Raw genomic sequence first — 24,422 nt, forward strand, 5'->3', positions numbered from 1 at the left:
TAGGGAAGACTGCAGAAGGAGGTTTTTTTATGTTTTTTTTTTTTTGGTGCTATGCGGGCCTCTCTCTGTTGTGGCCTCTCCCGTTGCGGAGCACAGGCTGCGGACGTGCAGGCTCAGCGGCCATGGCTCACAGGTCCAGCCGCTCCGTGGCATGTGGGATCTTCCCGGACCGGGGCAGAAACCCGTGTCCCCTGCATCGGCAAGTGGATTCTCAACCACTGTGCCACCAGGGAAGCCCCAGAAGGAGGTTTTAAGGGGGATTATTAAGTATTTAGTTTTAGATGTTTTAAGTTCTTTAAATGGAGAATTCATACAAATTCTTCATATTCAAGAATATATTACTAATATATTGAAATGACTTATAATCATTGAAAACCAGTCAATCTAAACTATAACAGTTAAAAAAAATTAAGTACATTTGGCAAACAGGTCAAACTAACGTACAGCCAGATGGGACAGAGGCTAAACATGGAAAATTACAATTCGGGGATAAGGTGTATAAAATCTTCCTTCAGCAAGAAACTATTTTATCTTTAAAGAGTTGTCTTAAAGAAAATGACTAGGGCTTCCCTGGTGGCGCAGTGGTTGAGAATCCACCTGCCGATGCAGGAGACACGGGTTCGTGCCCTGGTCCGGGAAGATCCCACATGCCGTGGAGCAACTAAGCCCGTGAGCCATGGCCGCTAGGCCTGCGCGTCCAGAGCCTGTGCTCCGCAACGGGAGAGGCCACACAGTGAGAGGCCCGCATACAGCAAAAAAAAAAAAAAAAAAAAAAAGAAAATGACTAATAAAGCAACTAAGGCAAGGCCTTCGAGGAGGTAGTTGTACTGCTGCTGCAGCCCCAGAGAACCTTGTTACCTCGAGGACTTGCCAACTCTTGGGTCACTGTTCAGTCTGGATGCCTGGCATTCAGCCTCATGCCTACACACTGTGAGCCATGTCACTTCATGCACTGGTACACACACCTCAACTGCATACCCAATATTTGGGTGCTGCATAACTGGAATGGCTGACTGATGCTGTTGGCCCAGTGAAGCAGGCATCACTTTGACATAGCTTTCTTTCTTCCTGTGATGCCTGTGGCCATTTCTACCACAGGCAACAGAAATTTTCCTATCAAAAGAAACATGGCTGACACCCCACAGTTAAATGAAATATTAACAGTGACAAACTGCTTCTCTCTCTGACTTGAACAAATTTTGTTTGGAAAGTGCATTAGAAGAAAGGGAAAGATGGCTATCATACTATGGGCTCTCTAGCTTTTGCAAGATGATGAACTGTATTTATAAGAACCAGACCTTTTCTTTAAAAAATAATTTATCCACTAGGGGGAAAAAAAACACTGAAGAAATCGTGAAGATAAAAAATATCACAGACTAATGATGCAAAACTACTGTCTTTGTAGTGTCCATGTGAATGTTCAAAATTCTAGTAAAAAATACTAGAGTGTCATAGCTGGAAGAGACCCCAGTGAACACTATCATTTTGAGCAGCCTAAGAAAAATAAATAAAGGGGACTTTCCTGGTGGTGCAGTGGTTAAGAATCTGCCTGCCAATGCAGGGGACATGGGTTCGATCCCTGGTCCAGGAAGATCCCACATGCCAGGGGCAACTAAGCCTGTGTGCCACAACTACTGAGCCTGTGCTCTAGAGCCCACGAGCCACAACTACTGAGCCCATGTGCCACAACTACTGAAGCCAGCACACCTAGAGCCCATGCTCTGCAACAAGAGAAGCCACCACAATGAGAAGCCCATGCACTGCAAGGAAGAGTAGCTCCCGCTCACTGCAACTAGAGAAAGCCCGTGCGCAGCAATGAAGACCCAATGCAGCCAAAAAATAAATGAAAATTAAAGAAAAAAGAAAAATAAATAAATATGAAAGACAGAGAATAGTCAACATATGGCTGTTGAGTATTCCTAAAGAAAATTCCAGAACAAATGGAAGAGAAGCAGTGTTTAGAGAATAGATTTTCTGAGCTGAAAAAAATCCCAAATCTTCAGATGAAAAAGCCCCATCGTGTTAAATGCAAAATTAATGAAAAAGTGTCAATACCTAGATGTAAATTAGTGAAACTCTGAATTTCAAAAATTAAGAACAGCACAGATTTTCAGGAAGAAAAAGATTATCAACAAAATCAGACTAAGTGTCAGAGTAACAGGATATGATGGGACAGTATATGTAGTGTGTTGAGGGGGAAGGCTGTGTCTGACTTAATAATTCTGTATTAAGTCATGTGTGGAAAGCCACAGAATTAATTCTCATTTGTATGTGGACTCTGAAGAATCCCACTCTCTGAAAAAAATGTATTCAGAGATGTACTACTGATAACTGGAAGATTAATCAAAATAGAACCCTTTAATGTGAAGTACCTGGTAGAGACTCCTGATAATGAGTATGGAAATTAATTAAATGTAGAAAGTAAGTCTCAATAGTCAATGTAAACATGGTTAAAAAGCACTGCAAAAATTAAAAGTAACTCACATTTTAATGTATCTTGTAAAAAAAAAACAAACCCATTCTTTATAAAAACAATTTTGTTCAACAAAATAAGCAACTAATAGGAGGGAGTCTTTTCAGGGAAAAAGAAAAGACGAGGGCTTCCCTGGTGGCGCAGTAGTTAAGAATCTGCCTGCCAATGCTGGGGACATGGGTTCGAGCCCTGATCCGGGAAGATCCCACAAGCTGCAGAGCAACTAAGGCCATGTGCCACAACTACTGAGCCTGAGCTCTAGAGCCTGCGAGAGGCACAACCACTGAAGTCCACACGCGTAGAGCCCGTGCTCCGCAACAAGAGAAGCCACCGCAGTGAGAAACCTGAGCACCACGATGAAGAGCAGTCACAGCTCGCCACAACTAGAGAAAGCCCGTGAGCAGCAACAAAGATCCAACTCAACAAAAAATAAATAAATTAATTAATTAATAATAATTAAAGAAAGACGAACAAGTATTCTCAAACAGCTTGCTTTTCCACACAGTGATTAAAAGGAAAAAAACTACACACACACACACACACACACACACACAGTCACACACACTCAAAAGGCAGAGCAAAATTAACCATTTAGTCAGCACTAAAGCATTTGACAAACTAAGTTCACTTTAGTTCTCACCCCACCAAGCATTCTTATAGATGATAAAGACACTGAACAAAGATATTTATACTCATGTTTCCCCATGACACAGGAATGAAGATAAGAATTAAAACCTTCTAGAAGAGTTTCAGTCACTTGCTATAAAGAATTAAAAGGGAAAAGAATTCTCTTAGAGACCACTTACGCTTTACAGATGATGGAGTGCTGAACTTCAAACTCCAAATTAGTAATAACAGGGCAAGTGTATACTCTAGTAGCTGAAATATCTGGTGAATTTTCTTCTCCAGGAACAGGTTCAGTCTTCCAAGTTTTATTTAATTTTTCCATATCCTCTTTCAGCTGGTCTAAGCACTGACTTAAAAATTCATGAGCATCCTAAGAAGGCATAATATCCTTAATCAGGTCAAAATATTTCTTGTCAAAACAATAGCTTATTAACACTGTGATCTACATGAGTAAAGCATTTGCAAGTCAATAACATGTGTGGAAAAAGGCCAGATTTACTTTAATGATTTTGCGGTACATATTTTGTGAAAACAAAACAAAACAACAAATGACATTTTATATTCCTAAGTTAGATTAGTATAACTAATAAATGAATCACTCCTTCATTTGTTTTTTAAAAACAGAGTGATTTTTCTAAAATAGCCTTTGTAGCTAAAACAGTCCAAGGTCCTACACTGGCAAACCACATCTATATTATTAAAATATGATAAAATACACAGAAGAGTCATACTGAACCTTACCAGAAGTCCTCAGGTTTTCCAACCAGTGATGAACACACATACACAAATCTCATTTTAAAATAAAATTTGGTAACACGCTAAAATCATTTCAATTTTCCCTATCTCTAAGGTGTTTAAAAACAACTAGACAAGCCTCTTAGATAGTTTCATCCACCAGAGCGCAGACAGCAGAATCAAGAAGAACTACAATCCTGCAGCCTGTGGAACAAAAACCACATTCACAGAAAGACAGACAAGATGAAAAGGCAGAGGGCTATGTACCAGATGAAGGAACAGGATAAAATCCCAGAAAAACAACTAAATGAAGTGGAGATAGGCAACCTTCCAGAAAAAGAAATCAGAATAATGATAGTGAAGATGATCCAGGACCTCAGAAAAACAATGGAGGCAAAGATTGAGAAGATGCAAGAAATGTTTAACAAAGATCTAGAAGAATTAAAGAACAAACAAACAGATGAACAATACAATAACAGAAATGAAAAATACCCTAGAAGGAATCAATAGCAGAATAACTGAGGCAGAAGAATGGATAAATGACCCGGAAGACAGAATAGTAGAGTTCACTACTGCGGAACAGAATCAAGAAAAAAGAATGAAAAGAAATGAAGACAGCCTAAGAGACCTCTGGGACACCATTAAACGCAACAACATTCGCATTACAGGGGTCCAAGAAGGAGAAGAGAGAGAGAAAGGACACAAGAAAACATGTGAAGAGATTATAGTTGAAAACTTCCCTAACATGGGAAAGGAAATAGCCACTTAAGTCCAGGAAGTGCAGAGTCCCATACAGGATAAACCCAAGGAGAAACACACCGAGACACACAGTAATCAAATTGGCAAAAATTTAAGACAAAGAAAAATTACTGAAAGCAGCAAGGGAAAAACGACAAATAACATACAAGGGAACTCCCAATAAGGTTAACAGCTGATTTCTCAGCAGAAACTCTACAAGCCAGAAGGGAGTGGCATGATATACTTAAAGTGATGAAATGAAAGAAACTACAACCAAGATTACTCTACCCAGCAAGGATCTCATTCAGATTTGATGGAGAAATCAAAAGCTTTACAGACAAGCAAAAGCTAAGAGAATTCAGCACCACCAAACCAGCTCTACAACAAATGCTAAAGGAACTTCTCTAAGTGGGAAATACAAGAGAAGAAAAAGACCTATAAAAACAAATCCAGAACAATTAAGAAAATGGTAATAGGAACCTACACATCGATAATTACCTTAAACGTGAATGCGTTAAATGCTCCAACCAAAAGACACAGGCTTGCTGAATGGATACAAAAACAAGACGCACATATATGCTGTCTACACGAGACCCACTTCAAACCTAGGGACACATACAGACTGAAAGTGAGGGGATGGAAAAAGATATTCCATGCAAATGGAAATCAAAAGAAAGCTGGAGTAGCAATACTCGTATCAGATAAAATAGACTTTAAAATAAAGAACATTACAAGAGACAAGGAAGGACACTACATAATGATCAAGGGATCAATCCAAGAAGAAGATATAACAATTATAAATATATATGCACCCAACATAGGAGCACCTCAATACATAAGGCAACTGCTAACAGCTATAAAAGAGGAAATCAACAGTAACACAATAATAGTGGGGGACTTATAACACCTCACGTACACCAATGGACAGATCATCCATACAGAAAATTAATAAGGGCCACAAGCTTTAAATGACACAATAGACCAGATAGATTTAATTGATATTTATAGGACATTCCATCCAAAAACAGCAGATTACAGTTTCTTCTCAATTGCGCACAGAACATTCTCTAGGAGAGATCACATCTTGGGTCACAAATCAAGCCTCAGTAAATTTAAGAAAAGTGAAATCATATCAAGCGTCTTTTCTGACCACAACGCTATGAGATTAGAAATCAATTACAGGGAAAAAAAACGTAAAAAACACAAACACGTGGAGGTTAAACAATACGTTACTAAATAACCAAGAGATCACTGAAAAAAAATCAAAAAGAAAATAAAAAAATACCTAGAGACAAATGACATTGAAAATATGACGATCCAAAACCTATGGGATGCAGCAAAAGCAGTTCTAAGAGGGAAGTTTATAGCTATACAAGCCTACCTCAGGAAACAAGAAAAATCTCAAATAAACAATCTAACCTTACACCTAAAGGAACTAGAGAAAGAAGAGCAAACAAAATCCAAAGTTAGCAGAAGGAAAGAAATCATAAAGATCAGAGCAGAAATAAATGAAAAAGAAATGAAGGAAACAATAGCAAAGATCAATAAAACTAAAAGCTGGTTCTTTGAGAAGATAAACAAAATTAATAAACCATTAGCCAGGGGCTTCCCCTGTGGCGCAGTGGTTGAGAATTCGCTTGCCGATGCAGGGGACACAGGTTCATGCCCCAGTCCGGGAATATCCCACATGCCGCGGAGCGGCTGGGCCCGTGAGCCATGGCCCATGAGCCTGTGCGTCCGGAGCCTGTGCTCCACAACGGGAGAGGCCATAATAGTGAGAGGCCTGCATACCACAAAAAAAAAAAAAAAAAAATTAATTAAATAAACCATTAGCCAGACTCATCAAGAAAAAGAAGGAGAGAGGACTCAAATCAATAAAATTAGAAATGAAAAACGAGAAGTTACAACAGACACCGCAGAAATACAAAGCATCCTAAGAGACTACTGCAAGCAACTCTATGCCAATAAAATGGACAACCTGTAAGAAATGGACAAATTCTTAAAAAGGTATAAGCTTCCAACACTGAACCAGGAAGAAATAGAAAATATGAACAGACCAATCACAAGTAATGAAATTGAAACTGTGATTAAAAATCTTGCAACAAACAAAAGTCCAGGACCAGATGCCTTCACAGGTGAATTCTATCAAACATTTAGAGAAGAGCTAACACCCATCCTTCTCAAACTCTTCCAAAAAATTGCAGAGGAAGGAACACTCCCAACCTCATTCTATGAGGCCACCATCACCCTGATACCAAAACCAGACAAAGATACTACAAAAAAAGAAAATTACAGACCAGTATCGCTGATGAATATAGATGTAAAAATCCTCAACAAAATATCAGCAAACAGAATCCAACACCACATTAAAAGGATCATACACCATGATCAAGTGGGATTTATCCCAAGGATGCAAGCATTCTTCAATATACGCAAATCAATCTATGTGATACACCATATTAACAAATTGAAGAAGAAAAACCATATGATCATCTCAATAGATGCAGAAAAAGCTTTTGACAAAATTCAACACCTATTTATGATAAAAACTCTCCAGAAAGTGGGCATACAGGGAACCTACCTCAACATAATAAAGGCCAAATATGACAAACCCACAGCAAACATCATTCTCAGTGGTGAAAAACTAAAAGCATTTCCTCTAAGATCAGGAACAAGACAAGGATGTACATTCTCACCACTATTATTCAAACATAGTTTTGGAAGTCCTAGCCACGACAATCAGAGAAGAAAAAGAAATAAAAGGAATACAAATTGGAAAAGAAAAAGTAAAACTGTCACTCTTTGCAGATGACATGATACTATATTTAGAGAATCCTAAAAATGCCACCAGAAAACTATCAGAGCTAATCAATGAATTTGGTAAAGTTGCAGGATACAAAATTAATGCACAGAAATCTCTTGCATTCCTATACACTAATGATGAAAAATCTGAAAGAGAAATTAAGGAAACACTGCCATTTACCACTGCAACAACAAGAATAAAATACCTAGGAATAGGGCTTCCCTGGTGGCGCAGTGGTTGAGAATCCACTGGCCAATGCAGGGGATATGGGTTCGAGCTCTCATCCGGGAAGATCCCACCTGCAGCAGAGCAACTAAGCCCGTGTGCCACAACTACTGAGCCTGCATGCTGCAACTACTGAAGCCCGCACGCCTAGAGCCCATGCTCCACAATGAGAGAAGCCACCGCAATAAGCCTGCACACTTGCACACTACAACAAAGACCCAACACAGCCAAAATAAATAAATTAAATAAATAAATTAAAAAAAACCCCAAAAACCTAGGAATAAACCTACCTAGGGAGACAAAAAACCTGTATGTAGAAAACTATAAGACACTGATGAAAGAAATTAAAGTTGATACCAACAGATGGAGAGATATACCATGTTCTTGGATTGGAAGAATCAATATTGTGAAAATGACTATACTACCCAAAGCAATCTACAGATTCAATGCAATCTCTATCAAATAACCAATGGCATTTTTTATGGAACTAGAACAAAGTATCTTAAAATTTGTATGGAGACACAAAAGACCCCAAATAGCCAAAGCAGTCTTGAGGGAAAAAAATGGACATGGAGGTATCAGACTCCCTGACTTCTGACTACACTACAAAGCTACAGTAATCAAGACAATATAGTACTGGCACAAAAACAGAAATATAGATCAACTGAACAAGATAGAAAGCCCAGAGATAAACCCACACACCTATGGTCAACTAATCTATGATAAAGGAGGCAAGGATATAAAATGGAGAAAAGACAGTCTCTTCAATAAGTGTTGCTGGGAAAACTGGACAGCTACATGTAAAAGAATGAAATTAGAACACTCCCTAACACCATACACAGAAGTAAACTCAAAATGGATTAGAGATCTAAATGTAAGACCAGACACTATAAAACTCTTAGAGGAAAACATAGGAAGAACACTCTTTGACATAAATCACAGTAACATCTGTTTCGATCCACCTCCTAGAGTAACGGAAATAAAAACAAAAATAAACAAATGGGACCTAATGAAACTTAAAAGCTTTTGCACAGCAAAGGAAACCGTAAACAAGACGAAAAGACAACCCTCAGAATGGGAGAAAATATTTGCAAATGAATCAATGGACAAAGGATTAATCTCCAAAATATATAAACAGCTCATGCAGCTCAATATTAAAAAAACAAACAACCCAACCCAAAAATGGGCAGAACACCTAAGCAGACATTTCTCCAAAGAAGACATACAGATGGCCAAGAAGCACATGAAAAGCTGCTCAACATCACTAATTATTAGAGAGATGCAAATCAAAACTACAATGAGGTATCACCTCACATCAGTTAGAATGGGCAGCATTAGAAAATCTACAAGCAACAAATGCTGGAGAGGATGTGGAGAAAAGGGAAGCATCTTGCACTGTTGGTGGGAATTTAAATTGATACAGCCACTATGGAGAACAGTATGGAGGTTCCTTAAAAAACTAAAAATAGAATTAGCATACAACCCAGCAGTCCCACCACTGGGCATATACCCAGAGAAAACCATAATTGAAAAAGACACATGCACCCCAATGTTCATTGCAGCACTATTTACAATAGCCAGGTCATAGAAGCAACCTAAATGCCCATCGACAGACGAATGGATAAAGAAGATGTGGTACATATATACAATGGAATATTACTCAGCCATAAAAAGGAATGAAATTGGGTCATTTGTAGAGACGTGGATGGACCTAGAGACTGTCACAGAGTGAAGTAAGTCAGAAAGAGAAAAACAAATACTGTATATTAACGCATATATGTGGAACCTAGAAAAATGGTACAGATGAACTGGTTTGCAGGGCAGAAATTGAGACACAGATGTAGAGAACAAATGTATGGACACCAAGCAGGGAAAGTGGTGGGAGGTGGTGGTGGTGGTGTGATGAATTGGGAGATTGGGATTGACATGTATTCACTGATGTATATAAAATGGATGGCTAATATAAGAACCTGCTGTATAAAAAAATTAATAAAATTCATAAAAAAAGAAATAGAAAAAATAAAAAAATAAACACAATTAGTACTCACATTCTGCATATAACCAGAGAATCTCTCTGCTGTAGCTGAAATGGCATTTTTAACCTTCTTGAGTAAATCTTTTTTCGTCTCTGAATTACAGATATCTTTTTTAACAAGCAAGTGTGCAAAGCGCCTGGTAAGACAAAAGCGACAAGTTTATTAGCAGGTTTTACAAAACACTGGATGGTATTATATTTTAAGGACTGCTAGCAATGGCACATAAAATTTTAAGTGTCTAATACTCCATTATTCTATAATAAATAAGGTAAAAAGGTTACTAAGTAAGTACGTAACAGTTACCTGATAAGTGCATTGAGTGGAATTTTCTTCCATGGGATACCTTGCTTGAGCAAGTCATTTGCAAATGATTGGAGTGAAAACAGAGACTGTAAAATAGCATTCATATAGCAGGTATTTCCCAAATTGGAGAAGCTGAAAATGAAAGAAATAGTACTTTTGAAGACAATAGTAGTTCCTGAAGTATGTTCACTTGAGCAGGGGTTCTCCACCATTGCATGCATCAGAATCACCTGGAGGGTTTGTTAAAATACATATTCCTGGACCCCAACTCCAGAGTTTCTGATTCTGTAGGTCTGGACAGGGAAGGTGCAAAAAATGTGCACTTCTAACAGGATTCCAGTTGATGCTGATGCAGTATAACATTAATACAACTTAGTTTCATCTCAAGGACAATTATACATTTTCAAATGAATACTAAAAAGGACTGCGGACTTATCCAGAATATATATGTGCTTAATGGGTATTGCCAAACATCATTCCTAAGTACATATTTTTTTAAAAAACTTTTGTTTGGAAATATTCTCAAACTTTCAGAAAAGTTGCACAGAATAATATTCTTTACCTAGATTCACCAATTGTTAACTCTTTTGTATTTTGTGCTTTATCATTTAACACCTCTCTCTATATATTTTTCCTGAACCATCGGAGAGTAGGCTGCATAGGTCATACCCATTTAGCTCTAAATACTTCAGGGTATATTTCAAAAGAACGAGAACATTCTCTTATATAACCAGAGTACAGTTACGAGCATTATAAAATTTAATGCTAACATAATACTCTTATCTAATATACTTTCTTTAATACAATTTTGTCAATTGACCCAATGTTTCTTCAGAGAATTTTTTTCTCCCTAAGCACAAGATTCAGTCCAGGATAACATAATGCATTTAGTTTTCATGTCTCTTTAGTTTTCTTCAATCTGGAGTAATTCTTACATTTGGACTCAACTCTGTCATGTTGTTATAATTTTACTTATCTATTTGGTGTGTTTTAGAAATATTTCTTTTGGTTTTAAGAAAGGCCTTTTTTTAAGTGGTTATATCTGTATTTGTACTTTTTTATAGTGCTCATAACCCGTTTTTTAAGCTTTTTTTTTTTTTTACTATCTAGTCTGTCCATTTAAAATAGTACTCTTTGTGACGTCTGATACCACTTACTTTCAAGCCCCTTCCCTGTAACCAGTGCTGCAAACAACCAAGATACAGACCTATATTCAATATTTAGAAACTTAGTATTTGAATTTCTCTTTCTGAGTGATTTTTTTCTGTGCTTCATCTAAGTCTTTTACTCCTATATATTCTTTTTTCATGAAATCTCTTAAGCCTCTTGTCCCTGACTCTCAGCACCCACAGGCTTAAAGCAGTGGGAAACAGGAACACTGCTAGAATCTGCTTTGCTTCTCTACTTAGAAAGTAGTTTAAAGGTGTTGGTATTCTTTGCCTCCTAGAATGGTAAAGGTTATATGTGTTTTTCTTTGAACTCCTCATACTTTTTATGTTTTGTGGGGGATTTGTGAGGAATACTGGAATTGGGTAGCCTCCATTATCCTCTAGACTTGGCAGTTTTCTACTCGGTATTTTTGTTTATTTGTTTGTTTTTTAAGGAGTCCTTAGTCCTGGGTATTTAGCTTACTTAAAATACTGAACTCAAATTCCTGCAAGAAGTCGGAAAAAAGGAAAGCAGGGTACAGGTACTATACAGAAATTAAAGAAACAATGGAGGTAGAGAGGGAGCCTGGAGCACCAAGGGTAACTCAAGGATATCAAAGGACTCAGAAGGATATGAATGACAGAGACCAAAAGTAAACTATAAAGTACATAGGAGGAGGCTATGAAGAAGATGAGCCACCTAAGATCAAGGTAGATAGAAATAAGATATGGATGAAAAATGGTCACAAAATAGGACAGACTAATATAAAAACGTTGTCTGGTAAGGAAGCAGCAAGATAATAATTTGAGGCAGAACAATTAGAATGAAGAAGAAAGGAAATTAAGAATTCAACTGGAAGGTAAACATTTTAGAAGACAAAGCAAAAAAGAAGAGGCTCAGAGAAGAACAGTAAGTAGAGAAGTGAAAAGTTTTCACTACAAGTTTTATGTTTTTTTCTGCTAAAATATGAGACAAATAAACTACTATGGATAAACCAAACTGGCAGACACCAGTCACTCAAGTAAAAAGGTAATCTGAAAGCAGGGGAAAAACAGTAATCTGAGTGAGATTAAAAACAAACAAGCTGGTAGGTTTGGGGAAAGCAATGTGGTAAGAGTAATCAAAAATTTCAAAGTGCCTCTCTTAGTCTTAACAATTCTATTTCCAAGAATTTTTCCTATAGAAAAGTTCTAACAAATATTAAAAACACATGTATATAAAAATGTTCATTCTAGCCTGGATTATAATTGGAAAAAAGGGGAATCTAAATGCACACTAACATGGTTAAAGGTTATGTACTAATATAAGAGGATGCCCATAATTAATGTGGGGTAGAAAGAAATCAGGGAACAGAGAATATAACATAGTGATTAAGAATGCAAGTGAACATGTTGATCATTTTGAAGTGTACAGAAATGCTGAATCACTATGTTGTGCACCAGTACTAACATAGTGTTGTAGGTCACTTATACTTCAAAAACAAATAAATAAACAAACAAACTCATAGAAGAGATCAGATTTGTGGTTACTGGATGTGGGGAGTAGGGGAAGGGGGAATTGGATGAATGTGGTGAAAAGGTACAAATTTCCAGTTATCAGATAAATAATTACTAGGAATATAATGTACAACACGATTAATATAATTAACACTACTGTATGTTATATAGGAGAGCTGTTAAGAGAGTAAATCCTAAGAGTTCTCAAGGATTCTTGAGAAAGGAAAAAATATTTTTTCTAGGGAACTCTCCTACACTGTTGGTGGGAATGTAAATTGGAGCAGACACTGTGAAAAACAGTATGGAGGTTCCTCAGAAAACTAAAAATAGAATTACCATATGATCTAGCAATCCCAATCCTGGGCATATATCCAGACAAAACTATAATTCAAAAAGATACATGAACCCCTATGTTCATAGCAGCACTATTCACAACAGGCAAGACATGGAAACAACCTAAATGTCCATCGACAGATAAATGAATAAAGAAGATGTGGTATATATATACAATGGAATATTACTTGGCCATAAAAAAGAATGAAATAATGCTATATGCAGCAACATGGATGCAACTAGATATTACCATACTAACTGAAGTAAGTCAGAAAGAAAAAGACAAATACCATATGATATCACTTATATGAGGAATCTAAAATATGACACAAATGAACCTATCTATGAAACAGAAACAGAACCACAGACATAGATAACAGACTGGTGGTTGCCAAGGTAGAGAGGGCCGGGGGGAGGGAAAGAGTGGGAGATTGGGGTTAGCAGATGTAAGCTATTATATATAGAATGGATAAACAACAAAGTCCTACTGTATAGCACAGACAACTATATTCAAGAGCCTATGATAGTATGATAGGGCTTCCCTGGTGGTGCAGTGATTAAGAATCCACCTGCTAATGCAGGGGACATGGGTTAGAGCCCTGGTCCGGGAAGATCCCACATGCCATGGAGCAACTAAGCCCATGCGCCGCAACTACTGAGCCTGCGCTCTAGAGCCCACAAGCCACAACTACTGAACACATGTGCCACAACTACTGAAGCCCGCACGCCTAGAGCCCATGCTTCACATCAAGAGAAGCCACTGCAATGAGAAGCCTGCACACCTCAACGAGGAGTAGCCCCCCGCTCACTGCAACTAGAGAAAGCCCGCGCACAGCAACAAAGACCCAACACAGCCAAAAATAAATAAATAAAATAAATAAATTTTAAAAAAATAGCCTATGTTAAACCGTCATGGAAAAGATATTTTTAAAAAAGTATATATAGGGGCTTCCCTGGTGGCTCAGTGATTGAGAATCCGCCTGCCGATGCGGGGGACACGGGTTCGTGCCCCGGTCCGGGAAGATCCCACATGCCGCGGAGCGGCTGGGCCCGTGAGCCATGGCCACTGAGCCTGCGCGTCCGGAGCCTGTGCTCCACAACGGGAGAGGCCACAACAGTGAGAGGCCCGCATACCACAAAAAAAAAAAAAAAAAAGTATATATATATGTATAACTGAATCACTTTGCTGTACAACAGAAATTAACACAACCTTGTAAATCAACTACACTTCAATTTAAAAAATATTTTTTTCTTTTGTTTTATATCTATATAAGATGATGGATATTCACTAAACTTATTGTGGTAATCATTTCATTATGTATGTAAGTCAAATCATTATGCTGTACAATTTAAACTTACACAGTGCTGTACATCCATTATATCTCAATAAAATTGGAAGGAAAATGCAAGTGCAGTCCAACTGCCTAGATTTACTACTGCTGTACTACAACACCTCAAGTAAGTTAATTAACTTCTCTAAGCCTTAGTTACTTCATCTATAAAAACAGACTTTTTAATATATCTAGCTCAGAGAGCTATTGCGAAGATTTAAAGAAAAAAATTCATTTAAATGCTTAGCACAGTCTCTGGCACGTAACAAACACTTTAGATAAAGCTGCTATTATTATTATAGTTATTATACCATCGGCTCATTTTTTGGGTGTTTAATAAGAATATAAGCATGAAGGGGCTGGGAAGGATATAAATAAAATTAATGTTGAAGTATATCAGGAGATGACGTGTATGGGATTTAAGAATATGCACTTTCTGCTTTATGACAAATGTTTATATATATATATACATGCATATATATTTTTTCAAAGTTTGAAAATTAGAAGCCAGATAATGGACTGAATTTTATGGATGTGATAAATCTTTAATAACTTAGCAAATATTTGAGAACTAAAATTAATATGACCCCTTTAATCATTTTTTATACCAAGTAAAACATACTTCAGTTGAATCACTTTATAAAAAGAAAGCAAAATAAAAGAATTTACCTACCCCTGTAGTTGCTGCTGTTGGTGAGAGGAAAGGGGCACTCTTGGTTTGTTCCAGCCAGTGTAATCCTGGTTACACCTCAGTTTTTTAACAGAAAGAGGAGCTGGCTGAGGAAGAAATCCCAAACTTCTTTTGGCAGAGGGAGTTTGGCTTGAAATATTAGTCCTATAAAAAAGAAAAAGTGAAGAAGCATAACAATTTTGAATGTTACTTTTTTCCCCTAGTAGATTCAGAGAAGTCAAGGTCTAGGGGAAAAAAATCCTAAATTTGAGGAAATATCAGTAATGATGATCACTTGGGAGAAAATTTCACAAATGTAAATCAGCAAATCTGTTGATAGGGAGCTGAAGGCATAATACTGTACCTACATAACCTATAATCAAAATAATCCAAGTTAATGGCTTGAGAAAAGCCATATAGTTTTACTTCTTTATTCACTTTTATCCACTTAATGACTATCATACATTATAATGTTTACCTAGTCTTGAAAACATTTAGGCAGTGAACTTTTTCCACTATTAGACAACAAATATTCTTACCCAATCTCCTTGAGAACTTACTCTAACTTGCATGCTTAGCAGTGAAAATGGTAGGAGTATTTTCATTTAAAGTTTTCCTAGATAGTGACTGTTCCAAAAAGGCTGTACCAATTTATATTTCCATCAGTAGTGAATCTCCCTTTCTTTACATGGTCTCCATTACATTATTATCACTCTAATGAGTGAAACATGATCTCGTTATTTTGTTTTATATTTTCCTGATTACTACCAAAGTTGAACATATCAATCTTTTCTTTATGGTTTCAATTTCTGTGTCTTATTTAAGAATCATTCTGTAGGGACGTCCCCGGTGGTGCTTTGGATAAGAATCCGCCTGCCAATGCAGGGAAGATCCCACATGCTGCGGAGCAACTAAGCCCATGCACCACAACTACTGAGCCTGTGAGCCACAACTACTGCGCCCACGTGCCACAACTACTGAAGCCTGCACGCCTAAAGCCCATGCTCTGCAACAAGAGAAGCCACCGCAATGAGAAGCCTGCGCACCGCAACAAAGAGTAGCCCCCGCTCACCGCAACTAGATAAAGCCCACACACAGCAACGAAGACCCACTGCGGCCAAAAATAAATGAATAAATTTTTTTTAAAAAAGGAATCATTCTGTAATGTAAGTCAGAGAAATGTTTTCCTATATTTTCTTTTAAAAGTTTAAAATCTTGTTTTCCCTCCTCCTCAGATCTTTAATCTGTTTGGACATTTACTTTTTGCATCTTGTAAAGCAGGAGCATGATTTACTTTTTTATAAGGAAAAATCAATTGTCCCCAAACAACTTACTGTCTGCCTAGGCCATCTGTTAGCCAGTGTCTGGTTTTTTACCCCCCCAAAAAAATTGTGAAATAGAATACAGAAAAGTATATAAAAATCAAATGTGTTAACACTGTGGTACAGGATGTTGATAGTGAGGGAAGTTTTGTGTGTGAGGGAGGATGGGGGTATTAGGCACACTTTGCATTTTCTGTTCAATTTTGCTGTGAACCTAAAACTACTCTAGAAAGAAAAGTTTATTAATTAAAAATCAAGTGTGGAGCTTAACAATATTTTCATAAAGCAAACACATATGTAAACAACCATTAATGTCAAAAACCTCCAAGTACCCCTTCCCAAACACAACCCCGTTCCTCTACCCTAAAAGTTATCATTAGCTTTCTATCAGTTTTATTTCTTACTATGTACTCCTACATATTGTAGTTTGGACAATGAAAGGTGTTATCTGTTTTTGTCCTTTTGCTTTCAACCTTTCTCCATCTTTATACTGTAGTTGCCTTTTAAACAGCACACGGATTATTATTCTTCCTTTAAAATCCAGTCTTTCTCTTTAACTGAAACATTTAGTGTATTTATATTTAATGTCATTACTGATCTAGGTTAATAACTCAAAATCTTTGTCTACTAATTCTATCATATATGTCATTTCCGAGTATTTATTAATTTTTCTCTTATGAGTTGTATTTTCCTGTTTGTAAGCTTAGTAATATTTTCTTGGATATCAGACATTGTGAATTTTACCTTGTGGGGTGCTGTGTATTTTTTATTTCTATAAACATTCTCAAATTTTGTTCTGGGATGTGGTTAGGTTACCGGGAAACAGTTTGATCTTTTTCGATCTTGCTTTTAAGGTTTGTCATGTGGGAAAAGAGCAGCAATTCGTCTAGGGATAGTTTTTCCTCACTAATGAGGCGAGACCTTTCTTAGGCATTCAAATTCCTGCTATTAGGAACAGGAACTATGCCTGGCTTTATGTATACTCCAAGTACTATTCCCTTAGATTCTTTTGCGTGATTCTTCCCCTGGCCTTGACTAGTTTCCTCACCTGCATATGCTGCTCGGCACTCAAAATGAATACTCAAGGGGACCCTCTGCAGATCTCTGCAATTCCTCCTCTGTGCAGCTTTCCCCTATGGTACTCTGCTCTGTGAATTCTAGCCGCCCTTGGCCTCCCTGGACTCCTAGCTCTACTTCTTCAACTCAGGAAGAGCACAGGGCTGGCTCTGCATGGTTCCCCCTCCTTGTGTAGCAACCTGGAAACTTTCGCTAGGAAGCAAGCTGAGGCAGTCATAAGCTTAATTTGTTTCCCATCTCTCAGGGATCGCTGTCCTTCATTGACTCATGTCCAATGTCTCGAGATCCATTGTTTCATACAGTTTGTCCAGGTTCTTAGTTCTTTCATGAAGGAGGGTAATCTGGTCCCTGTTATTCCATCTTGGCCAGAAGTGGAAGTCATCTTTAACGTTTTAATATGTCTTTGTTAACTGTGGCCTCCTTTCAAACAAAATACAAACTTAAAATGTTTTAATTTCCCTGTACTTTTCTCCACTCCTTTATTTCTTCTTATTGTATAATATTTTATTAATTTTTTTGTTTTTAATTCTATCATTTTATAAAAACTATCAAAATGTATTTAGATGCATAGAATAAGCCCAGAAGGATATTAGTAACAGTAGTTGCCTCTTGAAAGAAAATGAACAAGGAGGAGTTAGGATCCTAGATTTATTTTTCACGGTATGCACCCTGAAACTTTTGAAGCTTCTACCATACGCCCTTATTACTTATATAAAAGAATAATTTTTAAATAAATATTAATTAATATATTATTGATATATATTAATATTTAATAATATTAATATATTAATTATTAATAAATTTAAATTTAAATAAATTTTAAATTTTTAAATATGCTTAACATTTGTTTTGCTCACTGATTTTTCTTACTTCTACTCCTTTTGTTCAGTTTTCTTCTTGCTAAATAAATTCTGTCTTTGTATATCTAAAAAGAGCAATTTTTTAGAAGTTGTTTTCATCTTTTGAATTGAATAAACATGTCATTCTTTTTTTTTTTTTTTTTTTTTGGCCACACTGTGCAGCATGTGGAACTTCCCTGACCAGTGATCAAACCTGTGCCCCCTGCATTGGAAGCACGGAGTCTTTTTTTTTTAAATTAATTAATTAACTTATTTTATTTTTGGCTGCCTTGAGTCTTCGTTGCTGCGTGCAGGCTTTCTCTAGTTGTGGCGAGCAGGGGCTACTCTTTGTTGTGGTGCAGCGGCTTCTCATCGCGGTGGCTTCTCTTGTTGCGGAGCACGGGCTCTAGGCACGCGGGCTTCAGTAGTTGGAAGGAAAAAGTCTTAACCACTGGACCACTAGGGAAGTTCTGTCTGCATTCTTGAAATAAAATTTAGCTGGATACGGAATTCTTTGATATTATTACTCCAGAGTCTTCTGCTCCTATTGTTGCTAATGTCAGTTTTCCTTTATAGACGATATTTTTCTTTCTCTTAGCTTTTTTTTTTTTTTTGCGGTACGTGGGCCTCTCACTGTTGTGGCCTCTCCCGTTGCGGAGCACAAGCTCCAGACACGCAAGCTCAGCAGCCACGGCTCATGGGCCCAGCCGCTCTGCGGCACGTGGGATCTTCCTGGACCAGGGCACGAACCCATGTCCCCTGCATCGGCAGGCGGACTCTCAACCACTGTGCCACCAGGGAAGCCCCTCTCTTAGCTTTTAAAATTTCTTTACCCATCATCTTCTACAATGTGGATTTAAAAAAAATATATTGGCTGTTTGGCATTTGTTGAGGCATTTCAATGTGGACTTCCATCATTTTCATCCATTCTTTCTTTGACAAATTCCTTGCCTTTATTCTCCTTAGTCTTCTTTTTTTTCCAAAATGCTATTAAGACATGGAGGGTAGACCAAGGAGCCCAACATAATTCTCTTAATTTCATTTACATTTACCATCTCCTCTCTGTGCTACATCCCATGATCATGCATTTTTGATGTGTTTAGTAGCTGTGTCAGTCTGGACCTCTAACCTGCATAGGACTTTATATCAGGGGTTCAGAATTCTTGCCCCTATGCAGGTAACACTATAGCAGATGCCAATCATTGCAATTCCCATTTTTGGGTATTTGCTCTCTGTTTAGGGAGCATCAGGCAAGCAGCATATTTATGGTTCCAAACTCAGGTAGTTATACGAAGTGTTGTGCCTTGGTTTACTAGCACAGAGAACAGTTCTAGATACCCAGCTTCACGTAGTTTCATATAAGAAACCAAATTCTAGTCTGGGGTCATGTTCAGTTCCCAATCTCATGCTGGTTTTGAAGACCCAGCCCTAAATACTTGACTCCAGTCTGTGTTTTGTAAGTACTTTATGGCTTCAGCCTTTACTCAGTATTAGTTTGCTCACCAATCTGGAAATTTTCACCTTACCCTTGAGTGCAGCTTTGCATTAAAAGAAATTGTTATTTCCTTAATCATTCCTAGGTGCAATGAATATGCTCATTCTATTATTTTGAGAATAAATTTGTATTGTATTGAACAAATCACTTGAAAACCAAATTTAGTTCTTTTTTTTTTTCAACTTAGATTCCTTTAAGATTCTTCTAATACGCAGAAATGTCAAGCTTCCTCTGCCTTAAATTCAAATAACTTAGTTACCAGTGCAGTCATAAAGTGCTTGACAGATACCACCCAAGGCTAAATATACCCAAATATACAATATCAAATTCTTTATTTCGCCTTAATCATTTAATAAAAATAATCCAGATGTCTTTACCACTTTGAATTAAATTCTAGTAAAAAAACAAAATATGACTTAATAGGTCATTACACAACATATCTATTATACACCATTACCCTCACTTTTTATCATTATCTTTGCCTCTCTGTGCAGCGTTCCATGATCACACCTCCTTGAAAAGTGCTTAGCAGCTGCCTTATACATTCATACCCAATAAACCTCGAAAAATTTAATCTATATCTCTAGAATCAGCAATTAAATTTCTGACTAGCCTTTTACAGTTAAAGATACCCACTAATGTGAAACTTTTGCTTTTTAAAGAAAATGCCTTAACTTTTGGTAGGTAGCTTAACAAATACACAGGCAACAAAGGCAATTTTAAAATGCCCCAAAGGACAGATCATATGTTCATCACTTGGAACAATGGAAAATACACTGGTCTAGTATCTGATTACACTGCCAGTCACAACCTGTGGCCTCAGTACAAATCTTCCTACACATCAGTTTATTCTTGTGTTGAAAAACATAAAAAATAAGTGTTTGAACTAAAACATTTATAGAGTACTTTCTAACTAAAATGTCATGAATCTATAATTCTCATCAATTTTGTTATTTTAAATTAGGGTATTCATTCAGAGCACAATGCACAGCCCATCCCATCATTTAATATTCTGAAGAAGAAAGCTCTTCAAGTTCTTCACAAGGCATATAACCAATGCATACCTGTCAAGGTTAGTGCTGCCAGGAGAGTAGTCCTTGGATGCAGCTCTGCTACCATAAAAAGATGATGACTGCAAAGGTAAAAGCCCTAAAAAATGAACAGATAGAGGAAACGTTTAATTCCTAAATCAACCATTCAAGTTCATTTAATAATAAAATTATGCATTGGGCCTGTTTATATTTAAACTCTTTTTTCCCCCTTCTTTTCATCAAAATAATACATACATATGTATGTTAAAAGATCAAACACTGTGGAAAACATTATAACAGGTCATAAAAGAATACTCTCCAGCCTCAAAGCTCCACAAATTTTGCTTCCAATTTCTAACCAATTTTTGAAACTTAGTTTTTCTGATTTCCTCCATAACATTACATAATGTTTCTATAATTTCCTGATTTATTCATTTTTAAACAATATCAGCTGACTCCCTTTTTGAAAAATTAGAAATAATTTCTTATTTACATCACCCCTACTCTTGTTCTCCTCTCTCCAACCAATTACCAGTTGTGTTATTTTGTTTTATTTATTTATTTTTTGGCCGTGCCACGTGGCTTGCAGGATCTTAGTTCCCTGACCAGGGATTGAACCTGGGCCCACAGCAGTAAAAGCGCTGAGTCCTAACCACTGGACTGCCAGGGAACTCCCCATCAGTTGTGTTATTTTAGTTCTACTGATTAACTTTGCAACTTCAATACACTTAAACTTTCTACATTTTGTTCCATGAACCTTTTTATCACTTGACCATTTACTTCCTTCTCTCTCTCCTCTTCTACATCAACTTTTTTAAGACGTACCTTAACTTCAACAGTATTAAGGATTATTACATCTTTAAGTATTCTGTTTTCTAACTATAGGTTAATTGCAAAAGCTGAAAACCAGTAAGTGGCATTTACATAATGTATTATTATTTCAGAGGTAAGAATTATATTAGAGCTACTTCTTTCTGTAGGAGTCCAATGTTACAACTCTGAACCACTAAAAGAAGACCGTTCCTAGAGTCCTGATCAAATGAATTCTCGTAAACTCCCAAATTATCAAAATCATGCCGTATTTTAGCTTGCTTCAATTTAATTTCAAGTTGAACACAGTATTCAAATCAACACCAGATACCTGAGTCTTAAAGGAGTTTAGAGGATAAGAGAGATATGTTAAGTACAGGAAACACTAATAAAAATTCAGGGACAGTCTAACTTTTAGTTTTTGTAAAAACAAGGAACAAGTGAGCTTAAACAACTGCTTCAGGCAATAATTTCAAGATCTTCTGGAACTTCTAATAAGTAGCAACACTGATGAACTTTAATTTCAACCACTTTAACTCCCTGGATTCATTCCATGGTCCAGGTACTTTGACAATGAAATAATTTAATTCTAGGTAGTTAAACAGGGGAAAAGGCAAACCTTAAATTCCTTGCAAGCAAAATAAAAATTCCCTTATAGTTCTGATATTTAAAAAAATATTTTAGTCAAGTACTAGATACAAATTGGTACCTGATAACTAGTACTGAATTACACAGTATTCCTGAATAATGTAGAGAAATATGCCCCAGTTTAGGTTTCTATTTCTAGTCTAATACAATCCATCATACAATAAATGGTATCTTATACAAAGACCAAATACTTACCTGATGTCCTATTCTCTTCTGACTGTTTCAAACTCAGCTGCTTCTCTCTACTGCTGGTTAAATACTTTCTTGAAGGATCTGTCATAGCCTTGTTGTTCCTACAGTTAATAATTTAATTCAAATATATATATGTATAAAGATACAATTCTTAATTTTAAATAGTTGTCATTAAAAATTTACATTTCAATTGCCGAATTCATTGATTTGCTTGGAAGTTAGGCTACAAGGTGTCAAAGTCTTAAGCAAATGAGGATCGTAAAAATAAGCTTTCATTACCTAGTCAAAAGCCAATTTAATCCATAACCCTGGTAATTAGGCAAAAATGAAGGAGTATTTTCTTTATACAAAAGTCAAACCAGAGACAGCAATATTATATAGGTTTTCTTAGCCAAAAGCAAGGCCAGATGAAATGATTCAGCTGCTAAGACCAAAAGAATCAATTAAGGACTAAGCTAAAAAAATTAAAATTAAAAAAAATTTAAAATAAATAAAATTTTTTAAAAAGTAAACTATTCAAGCTTGATACTGAATAGGTTTAAAAAGTAAAACAGGACTTCCCTGGTGGCACAGTGGTTAGGAATCCGCCTGCCAACACAGTGGACATGGTTCGATCCCTGGTCCAGGAAGATCCTACATGCCATGGAGCAACTAAGCCCGTGTGCTACAACTACTGAAGCCCAAGTGCCTAGAGCCCGTGCACAACAAGAAAGAGTAGCCCCCGCTCAACGCAACTAGAGAAAGCCTGCGCGCAGCAACGAAGACCCAACACAGCCAAAAATAAATAAATTTATATATATATATATATATATGAAAAGTAAAACAAAATCTAAAATGTTCTTATAGTTTATGTAATTTTAAATAATATTTACTAAATGTCAACATTTCAATTCATAGTGATTAAACAATTTTAAGTTCATGAACATAAAATTAAAATTTCTTAAGCCCACTTTCCCCCCTCTATTATTCCCAAATACCTGGACCTATATTAAGTAGAGTGGGTCCATTCAGAAACATGCTCATGCTTTGATTAAAAGTGCTAATTTTAGGAGAACCATCATGAATAAAGCCTGTAAGCAGACAATGTAGACGCTCCACCCAGATTCCCTCTGGCCCCATTTTTGTGTCCTCTCGTCCATACCAATTTAGGTATTTTTTGTTTTCAATTTTTTTTTATATTGGAGTATAGTTGATTAACAATGGTGTGTTACTTTCAGTTGTACTGCAAAGCAATTCAGTTATACATATATGCATATCTATTCTTTTTCAAGTTCTTCAATTTAGGTTGGTTTTTTTTTTTAAATTTTTTGATAGCCTGCACCTAGGGTTCTTCGTCACAGGATTGCCCTCAAGCTACTAAAGAGACTTTGCCTGCACTCTCAGAGAGTCACAAGTAAGGTCAGGTGTTAAAGTATAGAAGCCCAGCTCCCTTGCCTTAGATTAGAACAGTTTTAAGGTGAAATTTATATAACAGATTTTTCTCTCTGGGATCAGGATGAAGCCTAACCTCTGCATTTTTCTGCTCAGAGATCAGATTTCTGTCTGAGATCACACTCATTCTTTGTTTCTTGCACGTCAATATTTTCACTTCCCCCACTCCCTTCCTGGGTATCCCCTGGGAATAATTCCTAAATAAATCACTTGCCCACTACTCTCCATTTCAGGGTTTGTTTCTGGGGAACTTGATCTACAACCGTTCGTGCTAGAAGTGGGTCTAGGAAGCATACTCTCTAAGGACAGGATTCTGGAATTGGATCAATGGTTTGGCAATGGCAACAGAAATTCCATTCCTGGTGGTAAAATTTTGGGTATCCTATAGTGTTACACCACCAAGATTTTTCATATGTAGTGAACGACTGGGATAAAGTAGAAGAGAATATGGCTCATGCAATCTCTCCAGCATTTGGTAAAATGCACAATGGATCTTGTTAGGGTTATAGAAATGTTCTAAAACTGGATTATGCTGATAGTTGCACAACTCAATAAATTTACCAAAAATACAGAATTATACATTTAAGACAGGTGAATTTTATGGTATGTAAACTGTATCTCAATAAAGCTGTTTAAAAAATGTCCCAAAGTATTCCCT

At 36.8% G+C, this 24,422-nt stretch overlaps 1 protein-coding gene and 1 non-coding gene across 8 annotated transcripts in view; both read right to left on the minus strand.

Moving 5' to 3' along the window:
* The window catches only part of USP37 (ubiquitin specific peptidase 37), an 87,189-nt gene that overhangs the window by 35,900 nt on the left and 26,867 nt on the right, over positions 1-24,422 (minus strand). For all 7 annotated transcript variants that reach the window (XR_010839206.1, XM_067026877.1, XM_059052113.2 and 4 more), the window contains 6 exons: positions 22,337-22,434; positions 20,717-20,801; positions 14,923-15,084; positions 9,941-10,072; positions 9,650-9,773; positions 3,280-3,470 (listed from right to left, as the gene is read on the minus strand). Coding sequence is in view for 6 of the 7 variants with exons in the window: in XM_067026877.1 (XP_066882978.1) it covers positions 3,280-3,470; positions 9,650-9,773; positions 9,941-10,072; positions 14,923-15,084; positions 20,717-20,801; positions 22,337-22,434 (792 nt within the window). In the remaining variant the exon portion in view is untranslated. The remainder of the gene's footprint in view (positions 1-3,279; positions 3,471-9,649; positions 9,774-9,940; positions 10,073-14,922; positions 15,085-20,716; positions 20,802-22,336; positions 22,435-24,422) is intronic.
* TRNAK-UUU (transfer RNA lysine (anticodon UUU)) lies at positions 21,281-21,353 on the minus strand. The gene has a single exon. It is a non-coding gene; the product is annotated as a tRNA-Lys (tRNA).

The sequence above is a fragment of the Kogia breviceps genome, chromosome 2 (genome assembly GCF_026419965.1).
Source record: "Kogia breviceps isolate mKogBre1 chromosome 2, mKogBre1 haplotype 1, whole genome shotgun sequence".
Classification (NCBI taxonomy): Eukaryota; Metazoa; Chordata; class Mammalia; order Artiodactyla; family Physeteridae; genus Kogia; species Kogia breviceps.